The sequence below is a fragment of the Vulpes vulpes genome, chromosome 8, assembly GCF_048418805.1.
Source record: "Vulpes vulpes isolate BD-2025 chromosome 8, VulVul3, whole genome shotgun sequence".
Taxonomy (NCBI): domain Eukaryota; kingdom Metazoa; phylum Chordata; class Mammalia; order Carnivora; family Canidae; genus Vulpes; species Vulpes vulpes.
In genome coordinates, this window is record NC_132787.1 from 4,408,969 (window position 1) to 4,429,893 (window position 20,925).

Sequence of the window (20,925 nt, forward strand, 5' to 3'; positions counted from 1 at the left end):
CTTCTAAAGAACTAAGATTAAGTGTGATTGAAAAAATGAGAAAAGAAAGACAGAAACCCAAGGAAGAAAATAGAAAGCACCAAGCATAATCAGAGCCAAAGGAAAGTTTCATTATATCTAACCTCAAATTAGTAACTGAAGGTAAATTGAGATTATAAATAAAGACTAATAAAAAAAAAAAACAAAGACTAAGGACTAAACTTTGGAAGCATGAGTTCTAGGTGATTATGGGAAAAGTGTTCTTTTAAAAATAGTGCTATTTTTTTAAAAAGATGAACCATTTTGAAGACAAAATTTGTGTTTTTTCTTTTTAAAGATTTTATTTTTAAGTAATTTCTACACCCAATTTGGGGCTTGAACTCACAATCCCAAGGCCAAGAGTCACATACTCTATAGACTGAACCAGTTAGATGCCCCATTGGAGCCAAAGCTTTCTGATGAATCTTTATCCTATAGCTATCTATAGATTTAGACTAAATTCCTTAGGCAATAGCATAGATAGAGCACAACACAGAAGAAGAAATGCAATCTCATTATTTTATGTTTTCTTGGGTTTTTTCCTTTAGCATCTAGAGGTACTCTATGGAAATCTTGGAAAGAAAGAGTTATAAAGCGACCTGCAACAGCTCATGCTTTAAGACCAGATCAGATGATTAGTGATGAATTTGCAACAAACACAAAGGTTTCAGAAATCCAAGATATGCTACAGGAACTCATAAACACTACAATGTTCAATAAATTGGAAAACAATGCTATTAAATATATATCATCAACAATAGTAAACCTATCTAAAGCTTTGAGTACACTAACTGATGAACTAAAAATTTTTAACCTCCAAAGTGCCAGTATGTACATAAACGAGACAAATGAAAAAGAAAAAGAGCTCTCCCTGAAGATAATGCTAGAGCTCAGTGAAAACAACGAGATGCTTCAGCAGAAATTGCGAGATGCAGAAGAAAAATATGAATACCTTATTCGGTCCAAAGGTGTTGTACAACCCCGAGGAGGTACAGCATTGCCCGCATCACCCTTGAATGTGTTACCTGAGCTTTCTTCACAATCATCCATTGCTATTAGCAAAGCTGACAGAGAAGACAGTACAGATGATATTTTGGTTAAAGAATTTGAAAGTATTCTAGATGAGGCCCAAACAAAAGGGACCAGGGGCTTGGGAATCAAGTGGGACTCAACTATTTCATATACAGCCCCAGTTGAAATAACTCCAGATTTAACTGACGAGCAATATTCTTTACCTGAAAAAAAACAAAAAGAGGCTTCTGAAGATAAGATATCACTGAAGAAAGGTGATATCCATCAGAAAGATGGGACTGACCAGCATCAATCACAGAAGAAAAAGCAAACTAAAGGCCCATATACACATGAGACCTCTGGGTCAAATCTGAGTGATGATAAAAGTAAAAAGAAAGCCTCAGAGACCAAATTTGATCATCATTTAGAACTACAGGCACTGGAAAAGAAGAGAAAAGAAATAAAATCCTTTTCTGAAGCCAAATCAAAGCCATCCACTGAATCAAAAAGTCAACATGTCCTTGCTGATTATCCTACTGACACAAAAAGCCAACATGGCAAAGGGGGAACAAGTAGTTTATGGGAACAACTCAGGAAGGTCAAACCTGAGTATTCACATGACAGGAGCCAGATTTCTTCAGAGAATAAAGAGGAACCCACCACTGAGTCAGGGGACAAAGAGGGCATGAGTGAGATGAGCAGCCAAGGAGAGCAATTCAGGTTGACCCAACTTGGTTATTCCCCTCAGAAAGTGAAAACAAAAGGAAAGAAGCACCAAGACCCTCCAGCAACCATCACAAGCAAACAGGGAAAACTTGAAGAGGACATGTTGGTATTCACGAAGAAAGTCAAGACTCATAGACTTGCTAAGTCACAATCTAGGGTAACAGAAGAGACTTCAGAATCTACCAGAGTTCTTGGAAGTGCAGACGGCAAAAGTGAAGAGAGTAACCTGGAAGAATTTCAAGATGCCATAATAGCTTTCCTAAAAGAGAAAATTGATAACATAGGAAAGCCTTTGGACAAAAAGATTGTGCCAAAAGAGGAGTTATTATTAAAAGGAGCAGAGGTTGAAAAATTAGGAATCATAAAGGCAAAAATAGAGGAATATTTCCAAAATGTGGCTGAAACTGTGACAAAAACCTTGAGAAAATACAAAGATATAAAAAATGTAGGACAAGTTGGAGAGAAACGTATGAAACAAAAAAAGGAAGTCTCATTTATGCCAGGATTGCATTTTCAGAAGCCAATTAGTGCAAAGCCTGAAATTAGCACCTTATTCTCATCTAAGAGCATGGACCCACTAACTGACAATTTAATACAAACAATCTTGACTGAAATAGAAGGGGAAAGAGATGCTCCAGTAACCTCAACAGTAGGGAGAGACCACAGGGGAAAGGAAAAACAAAGGCAGGAGGAATATATGCAAGAAGGTCAAGAAAAAATACTTGGTAAACATCTCAAACACCAGTTGAAAGAAGAAGGGAGTTTCTGGAAGAAGAGCTATGAGGTAATAAATAAAAAACCCCAGGAGGAAGAGTCATGGCTCCAGATGAAGGAAGGAAAGCAAGGACAACGGAAGCACAAACAGTGGCAGGAAGAGGAAATATGGAAGGAGCAGCAGAAACAGAGGATGCAAAAGCGGACTGAGCAAGGAGAGGAGCAAATGCAAAGAAAAGAGGAAGAAGAGTATCAGCAGCCAAAACAGCAGAAGCTGGAAGCATGGAATGAAAAAATGGAAAAACCAGGGGTGCCCTTGGAGAAGGAGAGAGGACAGCAGAAGGAAGGGAGATATCAAGAGCTGGAAATTAATTGGAAGGAAGAGAAGCAGAAGCCAAGGAGAAATGCACAGGACCATGAAGGGCAGTGGCAGAAAAAACCAAAGGATCAGATGAAGATTAATGGGAAAAACTATGAAGAACTAGAAAAGATGTTCAGCCAAACTTCAATGACATTGTTTCCCAGGTGGAAGAGCATACTGAGAGTAACATCCCAGTCACACCAAAGAAAAGAGTTCCTTGGGCGTTTTAAGACATTAGACATTCCTGCTGCTGGAAAGCATCCCATCCCAACCACTCCTCTCTCTACACAATTGCCTTCCCCAGAGGCCTTTCCCATTTCTGGACACTCTCCCACGGGGTTCCCCACTCTCACCCCTCAACAGGCCCAGGCACCAGGGATCACTCTCACCCCTGAGCAGGCACAGGAACGGGGGATCACTCTCACCCCTCAGCAGGCCCAGGCAGGGAGGATCACTCTCACCCCTCAGCAGGCCCAAGTACTGGGGATCACTCTCACCCCTCAGCAGGCACAGGAACGGGGGATCACTCTCACCCCTCAGCAGGCCCAAACACTGGGGATCACTCTCACCCCTGAGCAGGCACAGGAACGGGGGATCACTCTCACCCCTGAGCAGGCCCAGGCAGGGAGGATCACTCTCACCCCTCAGCAGGCCCAAGTACTGGGGATCACTCTCACCCCTCAGCAGGCACAGGCACTGGGGATCACTCTCACTCCTGAGCAGGCCCAGGCACAGGGGATCACTCTCACCCGTGAGCAGGCACAGGAACAGGGGATCACTCTCACCCCTGAGCAGGCCCAGGCAGGGAGGATCACTCTCACCCCTCAGCAGGCCCAAGCACTGGGGATCACTCTCACTCCTCAGCAGGCCCAGGCACTGGGGGTCACTCTCACTCCTGAGCAGGCCCAGGCACAGGGGATCACTCTTACCCGTGAGCAGGCACAGGCAGGGAGGATCCCTCTCACCCCTCAGCAGGCCCAAGCACTGGGGATCACTCTCACCCCTCAGCAGGCCCAAATACTGGGGGTCACTCTCACTCCTGAGCAGGCCCAGGCGCAGGGGATCACTCTCACCCCTGAGCAGGCACAGCAACGGGGGATCACTCTCACTCCTCAGCAGGCACAGGCACTGGGGGTCACTCTCACTCCTGAGCAGGCCCAGGCACAGGGGATCACTCTCACCCCTGAGCAGGCCCAGGCAGGGAGGATCCCTCTCACCCCTCAGCAGGCCCAAGCACTGGGGATCACTCTCACCCCTCAGCAGGCCCAAATACTGGGGGTCACTCTCACTCCTGAGCAGGCCCAGGCAGGGAGGATCACTCTCACCCCTCAGCAGGCCCAGGCACTGGGGGTCACTCTCACTCCTCAACAGGTCCGGGCAGGGGGGACCACTCTCACCGCTCAGCAGGCCCAAGCACTGGGGATCACTCTCACCCCTCAGCAGGCACAGGAACAGGGGATCACTCTTACCCCTCAGCAGGCCCAGGCACTGGGGGTCACTCTCACTCCTCAACAGGTCCGGGCAGGGGGGACCACTCTCACCGCTCAGCAGGCCCAAGCACTGGGGATCACTCTCACCCCTCAGCAGGCACAGGAACAGGGGATCACTCTCACCCCTCAGCAGGCCCAAGCACTGGGGATCACTCTCACTCCTCAGCAGGCCCAGGCACTGTGGATCACTCTCACCCCTCAGCAGGCCCAAACACTGGGGGTCACTCACACTCCTGAGCAGGCCCAGGCGCAGGGGATCACTCTCACCCCTGAGCAGGCACAGGAACAGGGGATCACTCTCACCCCTCAGCAGGCCCAGGCAGGGAGGATCACTCTCACCCGTCAGCAGGCCCAAGCAGTGGGGATCATTCTCACCCCTCAGCAGGCCCAGGAACAGGGGATCACTCTTTCTCCTCAGCAGGCCCAGGCACTGGGGATCCCTCTCACTCCTCAACAGACCCAGGCAGGGGGGATCACTCTCACCCCTGAGCAGGTCCAGGCAAGGAGGATCACACTCACCCCTCAGCAGGCCCAGGCACTGGGGATCACTCTCACCCCTGAGCAGGCACAGGCAGGGAGGATCACACTCACCCCTCAGCAGGCCCAGGCACTGGGGGTCACTCTCACTCCTCAACAGGCCCAGGCAGGGGGGATAACTCTTACCCCTCAGCAGGCCCAAACACTGGGGGTCACTCTCACTCCTGAGCAGGCCCAGGCCCAAGGGATCACTCTCACCCCTGAGCAGGCCCAGGCAGGGAGGATCCCTCTCAGCCCTCAGCAGGCCCAGGAACAGGGGATCACTCTCACTCCTCAGCAGGCCCAGGCACTGGGGGTCACTCTCACTCCTCAACAGGCCCAAGCACTGGGGATCACTCTCACCCCTCAGCAGGCACAGGAACGGGGGATCACTCTCACCCCTCAGCAGGCCCAAGCACTGGGGATCACTCTCACCCCTCAGCAAGCCCAAGCACTGGGGGTCACTCTCACTCCTGAGCAGGCCCAGGCACAAGGGATCACTCTCACCCCTGAGCAGGCCCAAGCACTGGGGATCACTCTCACCCCTCAGCAGGCACAGGAACGGGGGATCACTCTCACCCCTCAGCAGGCCCAGGCAGGAAGGATCACTCTCACCCCTCAGCAGGCCCAAGCACTGGGGGTCACTCTCACTCCTGAGCAGGCCCAGGCACAAGGGATCACTCTCACCCCTGAGCAGGCACAGGAACAGGGGATCACTCTTTCTCCTCAGCAGGCCCAGGCACTGGGGATCACTCTCACTCCTCAACAGGCCCAGGCAGGGAGGATCACTCTCACCCCTGAGCAGGTCCAGGCAAGGAGGATCACTCTCACCCCTCAGCAGGCCCAGGAACAGGGGATCACTCTCACTCTTCAGCAGGCCCAGGCACTGGGGATCACTCTGACTCCTCAACAGGCCCAGGCAGGGGGGATAACTCTCACCCCTCAGCAGGCCCAAACACTGGGGGTCACTCTCACTCCTGAGCAGGCTCAAGCACAGGGGATCACTCTCACCCCTGAGCAGGCACAGGAACGGGGGATCACTCTCACTCCTGAGCAGGCCCAGGCAGGGAGGATCACTCTCACCCCTCAGCAGGCCCAGGCACAGGGGATCACTCTCACCCCTGAGCAAGCAGAGGCATGGGGGATCACTGTCACTCCTGAGCAGGCCCAGGCACAGGGGATCACTCTCACCCCTGAACAGGATCAGGCACTGGGCATCATTCTCAGCCCTCAGCAGGCTCAGGCACTGGGCATCACTCTTACCCCTCAGCAGGTCCAGGCACAGGGCATCACTCTTACCCCTGAGCAGTTCAAAGCATTGGTGGTTACTCTCACCCCTGAGAAATGCCACAGCTTAGGTATCACAGTCACCCCTGGGAACGTTCAGACATGGGGGCCACCTCTCACTGTAGCACAGGGTTGGAATTTTGGAGTCCCTCTTACTCCTGAAAATGTGTTGGTGTCAGCTGTCACTTTTACACCTGAACAGATCCAGGCTTTACATGCCCCTCTCTCTTTGGAACAGGCTGAAGCATTAGGGGTTTCTGTCTCTCCAGAATACTTCTGGAAATTTGGGGTCCCTCTCACCTCAGATAAATTCCATGCCTTAGAATCTCCCCTTGAACAAGTCCAACCTTTGGGAGCCCCCTTCATCCCAGGACAATCCCATCCCATGGGTATTACTCTCATGTCTGAGGAAGACCAACAATCAAGTGAACAGCCCTCACCACTTGGGGCCCATCCTCCTTTAGAACATACCTTGAAAGTTGGGATCATTCCTGTTACTGATAAATCCAGTATACCAGGTGCTTCTCACATTTCCAAGCAGTTCCCCACATTGGCTCCTTCCAGTCCTAGATCATCTCAGAGATTAAAGGCTTCTGTCCTCCCTGGGAAATCCATTATATCAAGCCCCAGGCAATCCCCAGCATCTGCTCCTATTTCTGAGAAGTCCTCTGTATTTGAAGTCTTTTCTACTCCTTTGCAGATATCAAGGTCTCCTCTTTCCCAAGCCCCTGGGAAATTGCTAGGAATGAGAATTCCTCCTGACCCTGGGAAGCTTCTGGCACCACAGACTTTTCCTTCCTCTAAACAGACCCTGGTTTCTGAAGGTCAATCCACCTCTGTTCAATCTGTACCACCAAAAGTCCCTCTGCCTCCTGGGAAGCTTCCCACAGGTGAGGACCTTCCGACTTCAGGGCAGCCCCTTACACTAGAGACCCTTCTTAGTCCTAGGAAGTTCTTTACCTCTTGGAGTCCTCAGCTACCTATGATATCAGAGGCCCCTTTTGCCCTCAGGGAGCCCCTTCTATCTGGAACCCCACTGTCCTCTGCACAGATGCCCAGTCTCTTGGCTCCTCTTTCTCCTAGGAAGCCCTTTGTTCCTGGGCCCTCTTCCACCCTTGAGGAGTTTCTGGAACCTAGACCCTTAACACACTTTGAGGAGCCCCAGGCATTCCAGCCCCCTGCCACCTGTGAACAATCTCCCTATCTACGAGTCCCTTCCACCCTTGAGCAGCATCAAGCTTCCCCACTGCGGATCCCTCCCATCCCTGGGCATCCTCCAGCACTATGGACCTCCCTGACTCCTGGAAAGCCCCAGAAAGATATGTCCTCTTCTGTCTCTAAGGAAACGTTTCAGTCCTATCTTACCGATTACAGGACACCAGTATCACAAATCCCCTACATTGGTGGGAGAGCCCTTCCCAGTCTCATAAAGCCTCTTACAACTAAACTACCTAAAACATCACAGATATCTTCTAAATGGGACAAGAAAACCCAGTTCCCCCCTATAGATAAGTCCTGGATATTGACTTCAGATTCAGTTACCAAGAAACACAAGATGATGGTGCCCCCTTCCTCTCCCCAAGAATTCAAAGAGCAGAGATATTTTGTTGATGTGGAGGCTCAGAGAAAGAACCTGACACTCTTAAATCAGACCACAAAATCTTTTGGACTCCCTTCACAGCTACACACAACAGCTGCGAATCTCATAATTGAGACATTGCATACGGACAGAGTTCGGCTGGGATACCTATTCCGCAAGTACATTGCTTACAGGCTGATCCAGCGTGCAAGGTAGTTGTAAATATTGAATGTCCGGTTTTCTGGTTTAGTCCTGATTTCAAATATTCTCCCATTTTACATATTTGCCAGATGAGATGTTCTAAAATATTCTCTTATAGGAGGTCTGTGGGATGAAGCCTATTTAAGATCCCAAAAGGAGATAAACTTTATTGGAAATTAAAAAAATTTTTTTAAAGATTTTTATTTATTTATTCATAGAGACACACACACACAGAGAGGCAGAGACACAGGCAGAGAGAGAAGCAGGCCCCATGCAGAGAGCCTGACGTGGGACTCGATCCACGGTCTCCAGGATCACACCCTGGGCTGCAGGCGGTGCTAAACCGCTGGGCCACCGGGGCTGCCCGGATATAAAAAATTATATAAGAATCTATTTCATCCATTTATATATCTAGCAGAGATGCTAAGGTATATTTTGTGGATTATGGTTGATCTCCAAAATACCAACTTCAAAAGCTTGCTTGCAGTTATTCTAAACTTCTAAATATTCTAAATTTCTTTCATCTTCTTGAGTTCACCAGAAGATGTATGATTCTTAAAATGGGAGATGCAGGTTATATACAAAGTGTTGCCATGGCAACTTTGCTGCTGAAGTGACATGGAGAAAATAGGTCCTGGTCTTGATTTTTTAAAAATGCAAATAACAGAAATAGATCAGGGAAAGTGACAATTCTCCTGCTCTCCTTGGCATTTTTATGTGTGAGGTTACCAACCTCTTATTTGGTACTTTATTACCTAAAATTATAAGATGCCAAACTAAACCTATATTAGAAAAGGTTATCATTAATTATAGGAACAACTTATGCTATTTTTTCAACAAATATTTATTGAATGCCTATTATGTGGCAAATATTGTATTAGAGGCCAGGGATACAGCAGTGAATTAAACAGGCAAAGTAATCTGTTCTCAAGAAATTTACATTTTTGAGGACTGAATTAATTTAGGAACTAAGGATTGGAACAAGGTACAAAAGACAAACTTATTCAAGATAGCATCAGAACATAGATTTCTTTATTTTTCATTCTTTCAAAGTTTTATTTAAATTCAAGTTAGTTCACATATAGTGTAGTATTAATTTCAGGGATAGAATTTAGTGATTCATCAGTTGCATACAACACCTAGTGCTCATTACATCAAGTGCCCTCCTTAATGCCTGCCACCTAATTACCCCATTCCCCCCATCCTCCCCTCTAGCGACCCTCAGTTTGTTCCCTACATTTAAGAATCTCTTATGGTTTGCCTCCCTCTTATTTTTCTTTCCCTTCCCCTATTTTCACCTGTTTTATTTCTTAAATTCCACATATGAGTGAAATTATATGGTGTCTTCTCTGACTTATTTTGCTTAGCATAATACACTCTAGTTCCATCCACATTGTTGCAAATGGCAAGGTTTCATTCTTTTTGATGGCTGTGTAATATTCCACTATAGATATATATACCACATCTTCTTTATCCATTCATCAGTTGATGGACATTTGGACTCTGCGTAATTTGCTGTTGTGGATAGTGCTGCTTAAACAATGGGGTGCATATGCCCCTTCGAATCACTACTTTTGTGTCCTTTGGATAAATACCTAGTAGTGCAACTGCTGGGTCATAGGGCAGCTCTATGTTTAAGTTTTTGAGGAACCTCCATAGTGTTTTCCAGAGTGGCTGCACCAGTTTGCATTCCCACCAACAGTATAAGAGGGTTCCCCTTTTTTTTCACATCCTTGCCAACATCTATTGTTTCCCGAGTTGTTAATTCTAGCCATTCTGACAGGTGCGAGGTGGTTTTGATTCATATTTCCCTGATGATGAGTAATGTTGAGCATTTTTTCATATGTCTGTTTAGCTGTTTGTATATCTTCTTTGGAGAAATATCTGTTCATGTCTTCTGCCCATTTCTTGACTGGATTTGTTGTTTTGGGGGGGGGGCGTTTAAAAAGAATTTTAGTAACTTCTTTATAGACTTTGGATACTAGCCCTTTATCTAGTAAGACATTTGTAAATATCTTCTCCCAAAAGTTGCCTTTTACTTTTGTCTACTGTTACTGTTGCTGTGCAGAAGGTTTTTATCTTGATGAAGTTCCAATAGTTCATTTTTGCCTTTGTTTCCCTTGCCTCTGGAGATGTATCTGGTAAAAGATGTTGCTGTGACCAAGGTCAGAGAGGTTGCTGCCTGTGTTCTCTAGGATTTTGATAGATTTCTGTTTCACATTTGTGTCTTTCATCCATTTTGAATTTATTTTTGTGTACGGTGTAAGAAAGTGGTACCATTTCATTCTTCTGCATGTGGTTGTCCAAATTTCCCAAAATCATTTTTTGAAGACTTTCTTCTCCATTGGAAGATTGGTTAACCCTCTAGTTGAGGGTCCATTTCTGGCTTCTCTATTCTGTTCCATTGATCTATATAGCTGTTTTTGTGCTAGTACCATACTGCCTTGAGGATTACAGCTTTGTAATAGAGCTTGAAGTCCCAAATTGTGATGCCTCCAGCTTTGGTTCTCTTTTTCAATATTGGCTATTTGGGGTCTATTCTGGTTCTATACAAACTTGATAGTTGGTTATTCCAGCTCTGTGAAAAAGGATGGTGTTGTTGATAGTGAGATTGCATTGAATGTGTAGATTGTTTTGGGTAGTAAACATTTTAAAAATATTTGTTCTTCCAATCCATGAGCATGGAACGTTTTTCCATTTCTTTGTGTCTTCCTCAACTTCTTTCATTAGTGTTCCATAGTTTTCAGAGTATAAATCTTTTACCAAGTCTTTGGTTAGGTTTATTCCTAGGAATCTTACAGTTTTTGGTATAATTGTAAATGGGATCAATTCCTTGATTTCTCTTTCTGCTACTTCATTATTGGTGTATAGAAATGCAATAGACTTCTGTGTACTGATTTTATATTTTGCCACTTTGCTGAATTCCTCTATCAGTTCAAGCAATTTTTTGGTAGAGATTTTTGGGTTTTCTACATAGAGTATCATGTCGTCTGTGAAGAGTGAAAGTTTGACTTCTTCCTTGCCAATTTAGATGCCTTTTATTTCTTTTTGTTGTCTGATTGCTGAGGCTAGGACTTCTAGTAATATGTTGAATAACAGTGGTGAGAGTGGACATACCTGTTATGTTCCTGACCTTAAGGAAAAGCTTTCAGTTTTTCCCCATTGAGGATGATGTAATCAGAATTTTTTACATTTAATTTAATTTTTTTTTGTAATCAGAACTTTTATTTTTTTTTAAATTTTATTTATTTATGATAGTCATACAGAGAGAAAGAGAGAGGCAGAGACACAGGCAGAGGGAGAAGCAGGCTCCATGCGCCGGGAGCCCGATGTGGGATTCGATCCCGGGTCTCCAGGATCGCGCCCTGGGCCAAAGGCAGGCGCCAAACCGCTGCGCCACCCAGGGATCCTCTGTAATCAGAACTTTTAATTTCAAAGTGTAAGTATCTGAGATTTGTTGAAAAATATTTTACTCTAGATCTGTCTTTGGCTTTCTCTTTCCAGACTGAATATTCCTAGAATTTTTTTTTCTTTTTGCAAAATGAAAAATATTTAATACACCAAAAAGTACAACAGAATCAACAGGTATTAAAAGCATTACATAGTGCAAAACCCAAAAAGATACAGAGCTACTAACTTTCTGGTGCTTAAAATGACCAGGCAATGGTGGCACTTGGATGGTTGTCAGTTAAGCATCCAACTCTTTTTTTTTTTTTTTTTTTTAAGATTTTATTTATCCATTCATAGAGATGCAGAGAGAGAGAGATAGAGAGGCAGAGACACAGGCAGAGGGAGAAGCAGGCTCCATGCAGAGAGCCCGACGTGGGACTCAATCCAGGGTCTCCAGATCATGCCCTGGGCTGCAGGTGGTGCTAAACTGCTGTACCACCGGGGCTGCCCCAACTCTTTTTTTTTTTTTTTTTTTAGTATTTTATTTATTTATCCACGACAGACACAGAGAGATGCAGAGAGAGGCAGAGACACAGGCAGGAGAAGTAGGCTCCATGCAGGGAGCCCGGTGCGGAACCCCATCCTGGGTCTCCAGGATCAGGCCCCAGGCCGAAGGCGGCGCCAAATCGCTGAGCCACCTGGGCTGCCCAAGCATCCAACTCTTGATCTCAGCTCAGGTCTTGACCTTAGGGTTGTGAGTTCAAGGTCTGTGATGGGCTCCATGCTGGGTGTGGAGCCTACTTAGAAAAAAAGAAAAAAACTAGGCAAGAACACATGAAAATATCTCCTTTCCAGGGAGATCACTGGGTGGCTCAGCGGTTCAGCACCCGCCTTTGGCTCCTGGAGTGATCCTGGAGTCCCGGGATGGAGTCTTGCGTCGGGCTCCCGGCATGGAGCCTGCTTCTCCCTCTACCTGTGTCTCTGCCTCTCTCTCTATGTCAATCGTGAATGAATAAATAAATAATCTTAAAAAAAAAAAGAAAGAAAATATCTCCTTTCCTCACTTAATGATCTGGCTACTATTAGAAAAGTTATTTTAAATTGCTTTTTTGGTTTATGAAAACACATTTGCTACCCCTGTTGATTATGCCTACCTGATCACATGTGTTATTTGGAAAACTGCATATAATGACAGTGCATTTTGTGCCACCTCCTCAAGTGTATATAGAAAATTTTGGTACATGAAGACCATAGTGACTAGTAAATGTTTTGCTTCTTCCTTACCAATTTGGATTCCTTTTATTTCTTGCTGTCAACTAATTGCTGTGGCTAGGACTTTCCAGTACTATGTCGAGTAAAAATGGTCAGAGTAGATATCCTTGCCTTATTCTTGACCTTAGGGGAAAAGCTCTGTTTTTCATCACTGAGTATGACATTAGCTATGGGTTTTTCATATATGGCCTTTATTATCTTGAGGTATGTTCCCTTTAAACCTACTTTGTTGAGTGTTTTTATCATGAATGGATATTGTACTTTGTCAAATGCTTTTTCTCCATCTATTGAAATGATCATATGATTTTTATCCTTTCTCTTATTGATGTGATGTATCACATTGATTGATTTCTGAGTACTGAATCACTCTTGTATCCTGGAAATAAATTCCACTTGATTGTAGTGAATTTTTTTAAATGTATTCTTAGATTTGGTTTGCTAATACTTCATTGAGGATTTCTTTTTTTTTTTTTAAGATTTTTATTTATTTATTCATGAGAGACACACACACACAGAGAGGCAGAGACACAGGCAGAGGGAGAAGCAGGCTCCATGCAGGGAGCCTGACGTGGGACTCAATCCCAGGTCTCCAGGAACAGGCCCTGGGCTGAAGGCGGCCTTAAACCGCTGAGCCACCCGGGCTGCCCTCATCGAGGATTTCTGCACCTATGTTCACCTATAGTTCATCTATACTATAGTGGCCTGTCGTTGTCTTTTCCATAGAGTCTTCAACTGGTTTTGGTATCAGGTCCTGCTGGCATCACAGAATGAATTTGGAAGCTTTTCTCCCTCTTCTCTTTTTTGGAATAGTTTGAGAAGAGTGGATATTAACTCTTCTTTAAATGTTTGGTAGAATTTGTCTGTGAAGCTTTCTGGTCCTAGACTTTTGTTGGGAATTTTGTGATTACTGATTCAATTTAATTGCTGGTAATTGGTCTGTTCAAATTTTCTATTTCTTCCTGCTTCAGTTTTGGGAGATTATATGTTTCTAGGAATTTATCCATTTCTTCTAGGTTGTCCAATTTGTTGGCATGTAATTTTTCATAATACCCTCATAATCCTTTGTATTTCTGTGTGTTTGGTTACTATTTCTCCTCTTTCGTTTGTGATTTTGTTTATTTGAGTCCTCTTTTTTCTTTTGCAAATGAGTCTGGAAGGTTTGTCAATTTTGTTGATCTTTTCAAAGAACCAGCTCCTGGATTCACTGATCTGTTCTATTGTTTTTTTAGTTTCTATCATTTATTTCTGCTCTAATCTTTATTGTTTCCTTCTTTTTACTGGTTCTGGGTTTTACTTGTTGTTCTTTTTCTAGCTCCTTTGGGTGTAAGGTTAGGTTGTTTGTGATTTTTCTTGCTTCTTGAGTTAGGCTTAATATTCCTAGACTTTTAAAGTTTTTACATGTAAAAACTTTACATGTAAAAAAAGGTTTTACATCTGTTTTTACATGTAAACATTTTGAGCCACTTGAGAATTTTAAATAACATGTTTATGGTCATTCTCCAACTCCCTATGTCTTTTTTCCTTCATCATATTTTTTTTTTTTTTTAAATGTGGGTTAAAGCCAATTCTTTTTTTTTTTTTTTTTAATTTTATTTATTTATGATAGTCATACAGAGAGAAAGAGAGAGGCAGAGACACAGGCGGAGGGAGAAGCAGGCTCCATGCGCCGGGAGCCTGATGTGGGATTCGATCCCGGGTCTCCAGGATCGCGCCCTGGGCCAAAGGCAGGCGCCAAACCGCTGCGCCACCCAGGGATCCCTCCTTCATCATATTTAAAATAAAAAATAAGTACATTCATCTGGTAAAATATTTTAAAAATACACATGGTATGTGTGAGAAGTCTCCCTAATAGTTCTATTCCAGCACATTTTTTTTTTAATTTTTTAAATTTATTTATGATAGTCACACACACACAGAGAGAGAGAGAGGCAGAGACACAGGCAGAGGGAGAAGCAGGCTCCATGCACTGGGAGCCCGACGTGGGATTCGATCCCGGGTCTCCAGGATCGCGCCCTGGGCCAAAGGCAGGCGCCAAACCGCTGCGCCACCCAGGGATCCCTTCCAGCACATTTAGACTCCTCCCCCAGGGCTACTAATGTATGTCCATCTAGAAATATTTTCTGTATATGTAGAAAAGCACATATGCTCTTTTATCCCATTTTACATATTTTAGTTACGACCTTTGATCTTTTCCCATAACTTAGAAATTAGGGATTAGATAACTTAGGTATCAATATATAAAGCTAGTCATTTTATAGCTTCATACTATTGCAAAGTCTGGGTTTATCAGAATTTATCTAACCTCTGATGGAATTTATGTTATCTGCAACATTTTGCATATAAAAATATACTTTAATTAAAAATCTTAGGGGCAGCCCGGTGGCTCAGAGGTTTAGTGCCGCCTTCAGCCCAGGGCCTGATCCTGGAGACCTGGGATCGAGTCCCACATCAGGCTCCCTGCATGGAGCCTGCTTCTCCCTCTGCCTGTGTCTCTGCCTCCTTCTCTCTCTCTCTCTCTCTGTGTCTCTCATGGATAAATAGAATCTTAAAAAAAATCTTATATATACACATGTATATATGTATATATATTCCTAAAGAATTTCTGGATCAAAGGGTAAATGTTTTGTAATTGCAATAGATTTCTGTCAAACTGTTCTTCAATGAGGTTGTGACAATTTACATATGGTCAGCATTATAAAGGACTATTTCCCCACATCAAGATCATTATTCAAATATCATTATTTTTGTTTCAAGTTTTCATTTAAATTCTAGTTAACATACAGTGTAGTATTAGTTTCAGGAGTAAAATCTAATGATTTATCACTTACAAAAACACCCAGTACTCATCATGGGTGCCCTCCTTAATACCCATAACCCATTTAGTGCATCCCCACCCACCCACTTCCCCTCCAGCAACCCTATGTTTGTTCTCTGTAGTTAAGTCTGTTTCATGGTTTGCCTCTCTCTCTCTTTTTCCTCCTGTGTTCATCGGTTATGTTTCTTAAATTCCACATACAGGTAAAGTCATACGGTATTTGTCTTTCTCTGATTAACTTATTTTGCTTAGCATAATACACTCTAGCTCCTTCAGGTCATGGCAAATGGCAAGATTTCGTTCTTTTCAATGGCTGAGTAATATTCCATTGTGTGTGTGTGTGTATGTATATATGTATACGCAAACACACACACACACACACACACACATATACCACATCTTCTTTATCCATTCATCAGTTGATGGACATTTGGGCTCTTTGCATAATTTGGCCATTGTTGATAATCCTGCTATAAACATCAGAGTGCATGTATCCCTTTGAATTTGTATTTTTGTACATTTTGGGTAAATGCCTAGTAGTGCAATTCCTGGATTGTAGGGTAGTTCTATTTTTAACCTTTTGAGGAATCTTCATACTGTTTCCCAGAGAGGCTGCAGCAGTTTGCATTTCCACCAACAGTGCCAGAGGGTTCCCCTTTCTCTGCATTCTCACCAACATCTGTTGTTTCTTGAATTGTTAATTCTAGCCATTCTGACAGGTGTGAGGTGGTCTCTCATTATAGTTTTGATTTGTATTTCCCTGATGATGAGTGACATTGGGCATCTTTTCATGTGTCTGTTAGCTATTAGGATGACTTCTTTGGAAAAATGTCTATTTCTGTATTCTGCCCACTTTTTAATGAGATTATTTGTTTGGGGGGTTTATATTTTTTAATTGGGCTCCATGCCCAATGTGGGGCTTGAACTCACAATCCTGAGATTTAGAGTCACATGCTCTACTGATGAGCAAGGTAGGCACCCCAGGGTTAATATTTTTATTTTTTAAAAGATTTTATTTATTTATGAGAGAGAGAAAATGAGCACAAGTTGGGGGGTGGAGTGCAGGAGGGAAGGGCAGAAGGAGAGGAAGAAGCAGACTTTGTGCTGAGCAGGGAGCTGGATGCAGGGTTTGATTCCAGGACGCTGAGATCATGACCTGAGCCAAAGGTAGACGCTTAACTGACTAAGCCACCCCGGTGCCCCCAGGTTTGTTATTTTTAACAATATTTTGTACCTTATTTAGAGAGGCCTTCTCCACAGTAAGAAGTACAAAAAATTCTTTCTAGGTTTCTTTTCGTACTTTTATGGTTGGTTATTAGTTTTTTTTGTTTTACATTTAAGTCCTGATTCACAACTTTCTGTTGAGAGACTTTATCATGGCTACCCAGTTGCCCCATCACTACTTACAAAATAATCTAACTTTCCCCTACAGATTCATAGATTCTTGTATCATTTAGGTCCATATATAGACTTTCCATTATTTTTTGTTGATTGCATATAGATGAGTCACTTCTATTCTGTATTATTCTTGTGGTTTTATTATGATGATGCTGAATCTTTGTGATGGTCTTTAGTTCTGTTTGTCAGAACTTGTCAATGAAATGTAAACAGGATTGACATATGTCATTTCTGTGCTGAGCTTGTCATTGCTAGTTTGAGACCCTCTACAGTCCCCTTTTCCTCTGTCATCACCTACAGTGCTCAAGGTAATGGCTGTTCAGTTAGCCTGTGTCCTTGAAAGTATATAGTGAAGCTCACTCCCTGATGAACCATAATAGATTTGTAATATGAGCAACAAGTAAAGTTTTATTTTTAGCCACTGAGATTTGGGTGTTATTTGTTAAAAACAGCTAATCCTACCATATCTTCCCTAATACAGTCTCCCTATCCAAGAATAAAATATACCTTTCCTTTTGTTCGGGCTGTGGATGTGTGTGGCGCGGGGAGGAGAGTAAGGTGGCTGTTCTTCAGAAGCATTTTAAAGTTTTCATCTAACTCTTGCATATTCTTTCATAAGTGTGTATATCCTGGTAATTTTTGTTTTGTTTTGTTGTTGTTGTTGTTACTATTGTAAGTGGACTCTCTTCTATGATATCTTCTAACTTGTTATTTGTATAAATGAAGGCTAGATTTCTCTATATCCATTTTGTATGCAGCCATCTTATTGTATTTGAGCATGTAAAAAAAATTTCAGTTGATATTCTTGAGTTTTCCAGGTATCTAACTTTATCACATCTCATTTCTGTCTCTTAACTACTTGAATTGGTTAGCAATTCCAGAATCATGTTTAAAAATAGTGATTTGGCTTGACTTGACTTGCTTTTGAATCACAGCTAAGAGTGCCTCTCCTTGGCCTCATGTTATTTTTTTCTAGGAAAAGTTCTTCAAGAGTGTTTAAAAGGATCACTTCTATTTATAGTTACCTTTCTGAGATAGTTGCAAAACATCCTTAACTTCAGTCAATTTCTTTTGTTATTATTGTCTCCATTCCTTTGTAACTCAGATTGCCAAAATGTAAGTTCTTTCATTGCTAATTATTAAAACACATATATCGGTTAAAAGTATAGTGGTGATAGTAGACATCTTTCTAGTATTTGTCATTAAGAAAAATGCTGATTTTGGGGTGAAATACTATTTTATTATATTAATGTGGTATCATCCATAATGTTCTGTTTCACTATTTTTTTTTAAATCAAGAATGGATGTCAAATTCTGTTCAATTTGTTACATCATATTTTGTTAAAGTGTGATTTCAGGACTTTATTTTCATATGTATTAAAATAAATATGATTTTCTCTTTAGACCTATTAGTACAGTCAATCATATTAAACCATTATTGAACTCCTGGAATAAGTCTTATTTGTCCTTGGTGCATCCTTTGAATGTGTTATGAAATTTGTTTGTTAATATTTAGGATTTTTTTCTTTTGCATTGCTATTCATTAGTAAGTTTAGCTGGTGGTTTACTTCTCTTGGTGCTGTCACATTTTTGGTGTCATTTTCAGCTTATATATCACTAAAAAATATGAAGCTTAACCTTTTTTTTTTTTTTTTTTTTTATGCTCTGGAACACCTTAATAGTAAAATTAGCTGTTTTTTTAAGGTTTGGCAGATTTCACCTATGATATTATGTGGGCCTGGTGCATTCGACAAGGGGGTGTTCACTGACAACTTTCTCAATTTTTATATGGCAATTGGTTTATTTAGATTTAGTGGATATTTGAAGACCTAAGTAACATAAACTGACCTGTTTCTATAAGTTCATTTAAAATTTGAAACATAAAAATCAATATTTTGAAACAATATTTAACTTACACAATTATAACTTTAATCCCATCAAGAATCAATCCATTTTTTTTTTTAATTTTTATTTATGATAGTCACAGAGAGAGAGAGAGAGAGGGGCAGAGACACAGGCAGAGGGAGAAGCAGGCTCTATGCACCGGGAGCCCGATGTGGGATTCGATCCCGGGTCTCCAGGATCGCGCCCTGGGCCAAAGGCAGGCGCCAAACCGCTGCGCCACCCAGGGATCCCGAATCAATCCATTTTTTGCAGAAAGTTCTTCTTTATGCTTAATGTTATAATAATCAAACCACCAACAGTGTGACAAGGAATGAAATATTGACAGATTAAAGATTCCATAACAAGGATGGCTGAATCAAGGAGACTCTAACATTATATGGGAGGGAAAACTAAAAATAAAAAACATAAGCTAGGGATCCCTGGGTGGCGCAGCGGTTTGGCGCCTGCCTTTGGCCCAGGGCGCGATCCTGGAGACCCGGGATCGAGTCCCACATCGGGCTCCCGGTGCATGGAGCCTGCTTCTCCCTGTGCCTGTGTCTCTGCCTCTCTCTCTCTCTCTGTGACTATCATAAATAAATAAAAATTAAAAAAAAAAAAAAACTTAAAAAAAAAAAAAAAACATAAGCTATTTTTTAATAAAAAAGTTTTATAAAATCTCTGTAAGTGAAGATTCCATATTTAAATGCTAAAATATGGGAAGCCCAGGTGGCTTAGCAGTTTAGCGCCGCCTTCAGCTAGGGCCTGATCCTGGAGACCTGGGACCAAGTCCCACGTCGGGCTTCCTGCATGGGGCTTGCTTCTCCCTCTGCCTGTGTCTCTGCTTCTCTGTGTGTGTGTATATCTCTCATGAATAAATAAAATCTTAAAAACATAAATGCTAAAATATAGTTTTAGAGTCGTATTAGCACAAGAGCAAAGCAATATACCTGAGAAGCAATAATGTAAAATTAGACCAGATGATGATAACATTTCATTTCCATACATATTGAAGAAAGTCCTCAAAGGTACTAAATATTATGGTGACTTAACTGGATTTGTCATTTAATTCATCAACATTTTTGAATATCCACTATTTGCCAGCAACTGTGGCAGACCTAGGAGATTGAGGGTGGAAGGATACAAAGATGGATAAGCCATATACCTGCCTTGAGGTCACTCAAAGACAGCCATACAAACAGATGGTTATACAGTATGATGTGGAAAGAAGAATGATGGTACATGTACAACATGTATAGAAGAGGACTGAAGACAGAAAGTCCAGCAGAGCAAGGAAAGGGAGAAAAAAAGGGAAAAAATGCAGCGTGTGTGTGTGTGTGTGTGTGTGTGTAAACTACTCTGCTGCTGGTAGAACACAAAGAATAAACAACATGTGATAAGAGATGAGACTGCAAAGGTAGGCCAGATCAAAGGGAATCCTAAATCGCATGCTAAAGAACTTGTATTTTACTTTGTACATGATAGAGAATAATTGAAAAATTCTTAACAAGGAAAGTAAAATGCCAATTATATGAAAGATGGATTTAAGGACAGTAAAACTTCATGCAGAGGCATAAGTTAGGGCCAGATGGCATCCACTTAAAATTTTTGAAGCAATATAAGGGTATATAATAAAATAACCAACAAGTGTAAAGTATTTCCTGTTGTCTGGAAGGGATTCTATGCTAGGGTGATATTTTAACACTAACTCCTATTAAGGAAGGGCATCCATGCCAGGCAATCTGGTAGAATCTATAATAAAAAGAATCATTGCACTCTTGAAAAAGTAAAAACTGATAGACTAAAGGAAATACAAATTTTGTAAGGAAATCAAACTTGTTTAATTTCCTCTAGAATTCTTTGAGGAAACATTGCATAGACAATGAGAAACTAAATAGAAATAAATTATTTAAACCTGGCTATATACATATACAAAGAGGTTATAAAGCATCTATAAAGAATAGAAACTTTAGATACATTATTGCATTTAACTTGTAGATGGGGAATTGGGTTCAGGAAGTTCATCCTATTTGCCCAAGTTACACAGCTAATAAGTAATAGAGCTGAATTCAATAAGCCCATTTCCAAAGTCCATGCTGCCTTGAAGCAGGAAACTATAATGTTTTTTTTTTTTTAAGATTTTATTTATTTATTTGAGAGAGAGCGAGCAAAAGCATGAGTGGGGCAGAGGTGCAGAGGGAGAGGGAGAAGCAGACTCCCTGCTGAGCAGGGACACCCTACCCGCATCCCAGGATCACAACCTGAG

General features: G+C 42.3%; 1 protein-coding gene across 1 annotated transcript in view; it reads left to right on the forward strand.

Annotated features, from left to right (window-relative positions):
* Positions 1–20,925, forward strand: part of FAM186A (family with sequence similarity 186 member A) — a 99,624-nt gene that overhangs the window by 62,278 nt on the left and 16,421 nt on the right. Inside the window, exons 5-12 of the mRNA XM_072767883.1 lie at positions 567–3,193; positions 3,518–4,021; positions 4,382–4,813; positions 4,922–5,605; positions 5,714–5,800; positions 6,254–6,486; positions 6,700–7,035; positions 7,135–7,914. Coding sequence (XP_072623984.1) covers positions 567–3,193; positions 3,518–4,021; positions 4,382–4,813; positions 4,922–5,605; positions 5,714–5,800; positions 6,254–6,486; positions 6,700–7,035; positions 7,135–7,914 — 5,683 coding nt within the window. The remainder of the gene's footprint in view (positions 1–566; positions 3,194–3,517; positions 4,022–4,381; positions 4,814–4,921; positions 5,606–5,713; positions 5,801–6,253; positions 6,487–6,699; positions 7,036–7,134; positions 7,915–20,925) is intronic.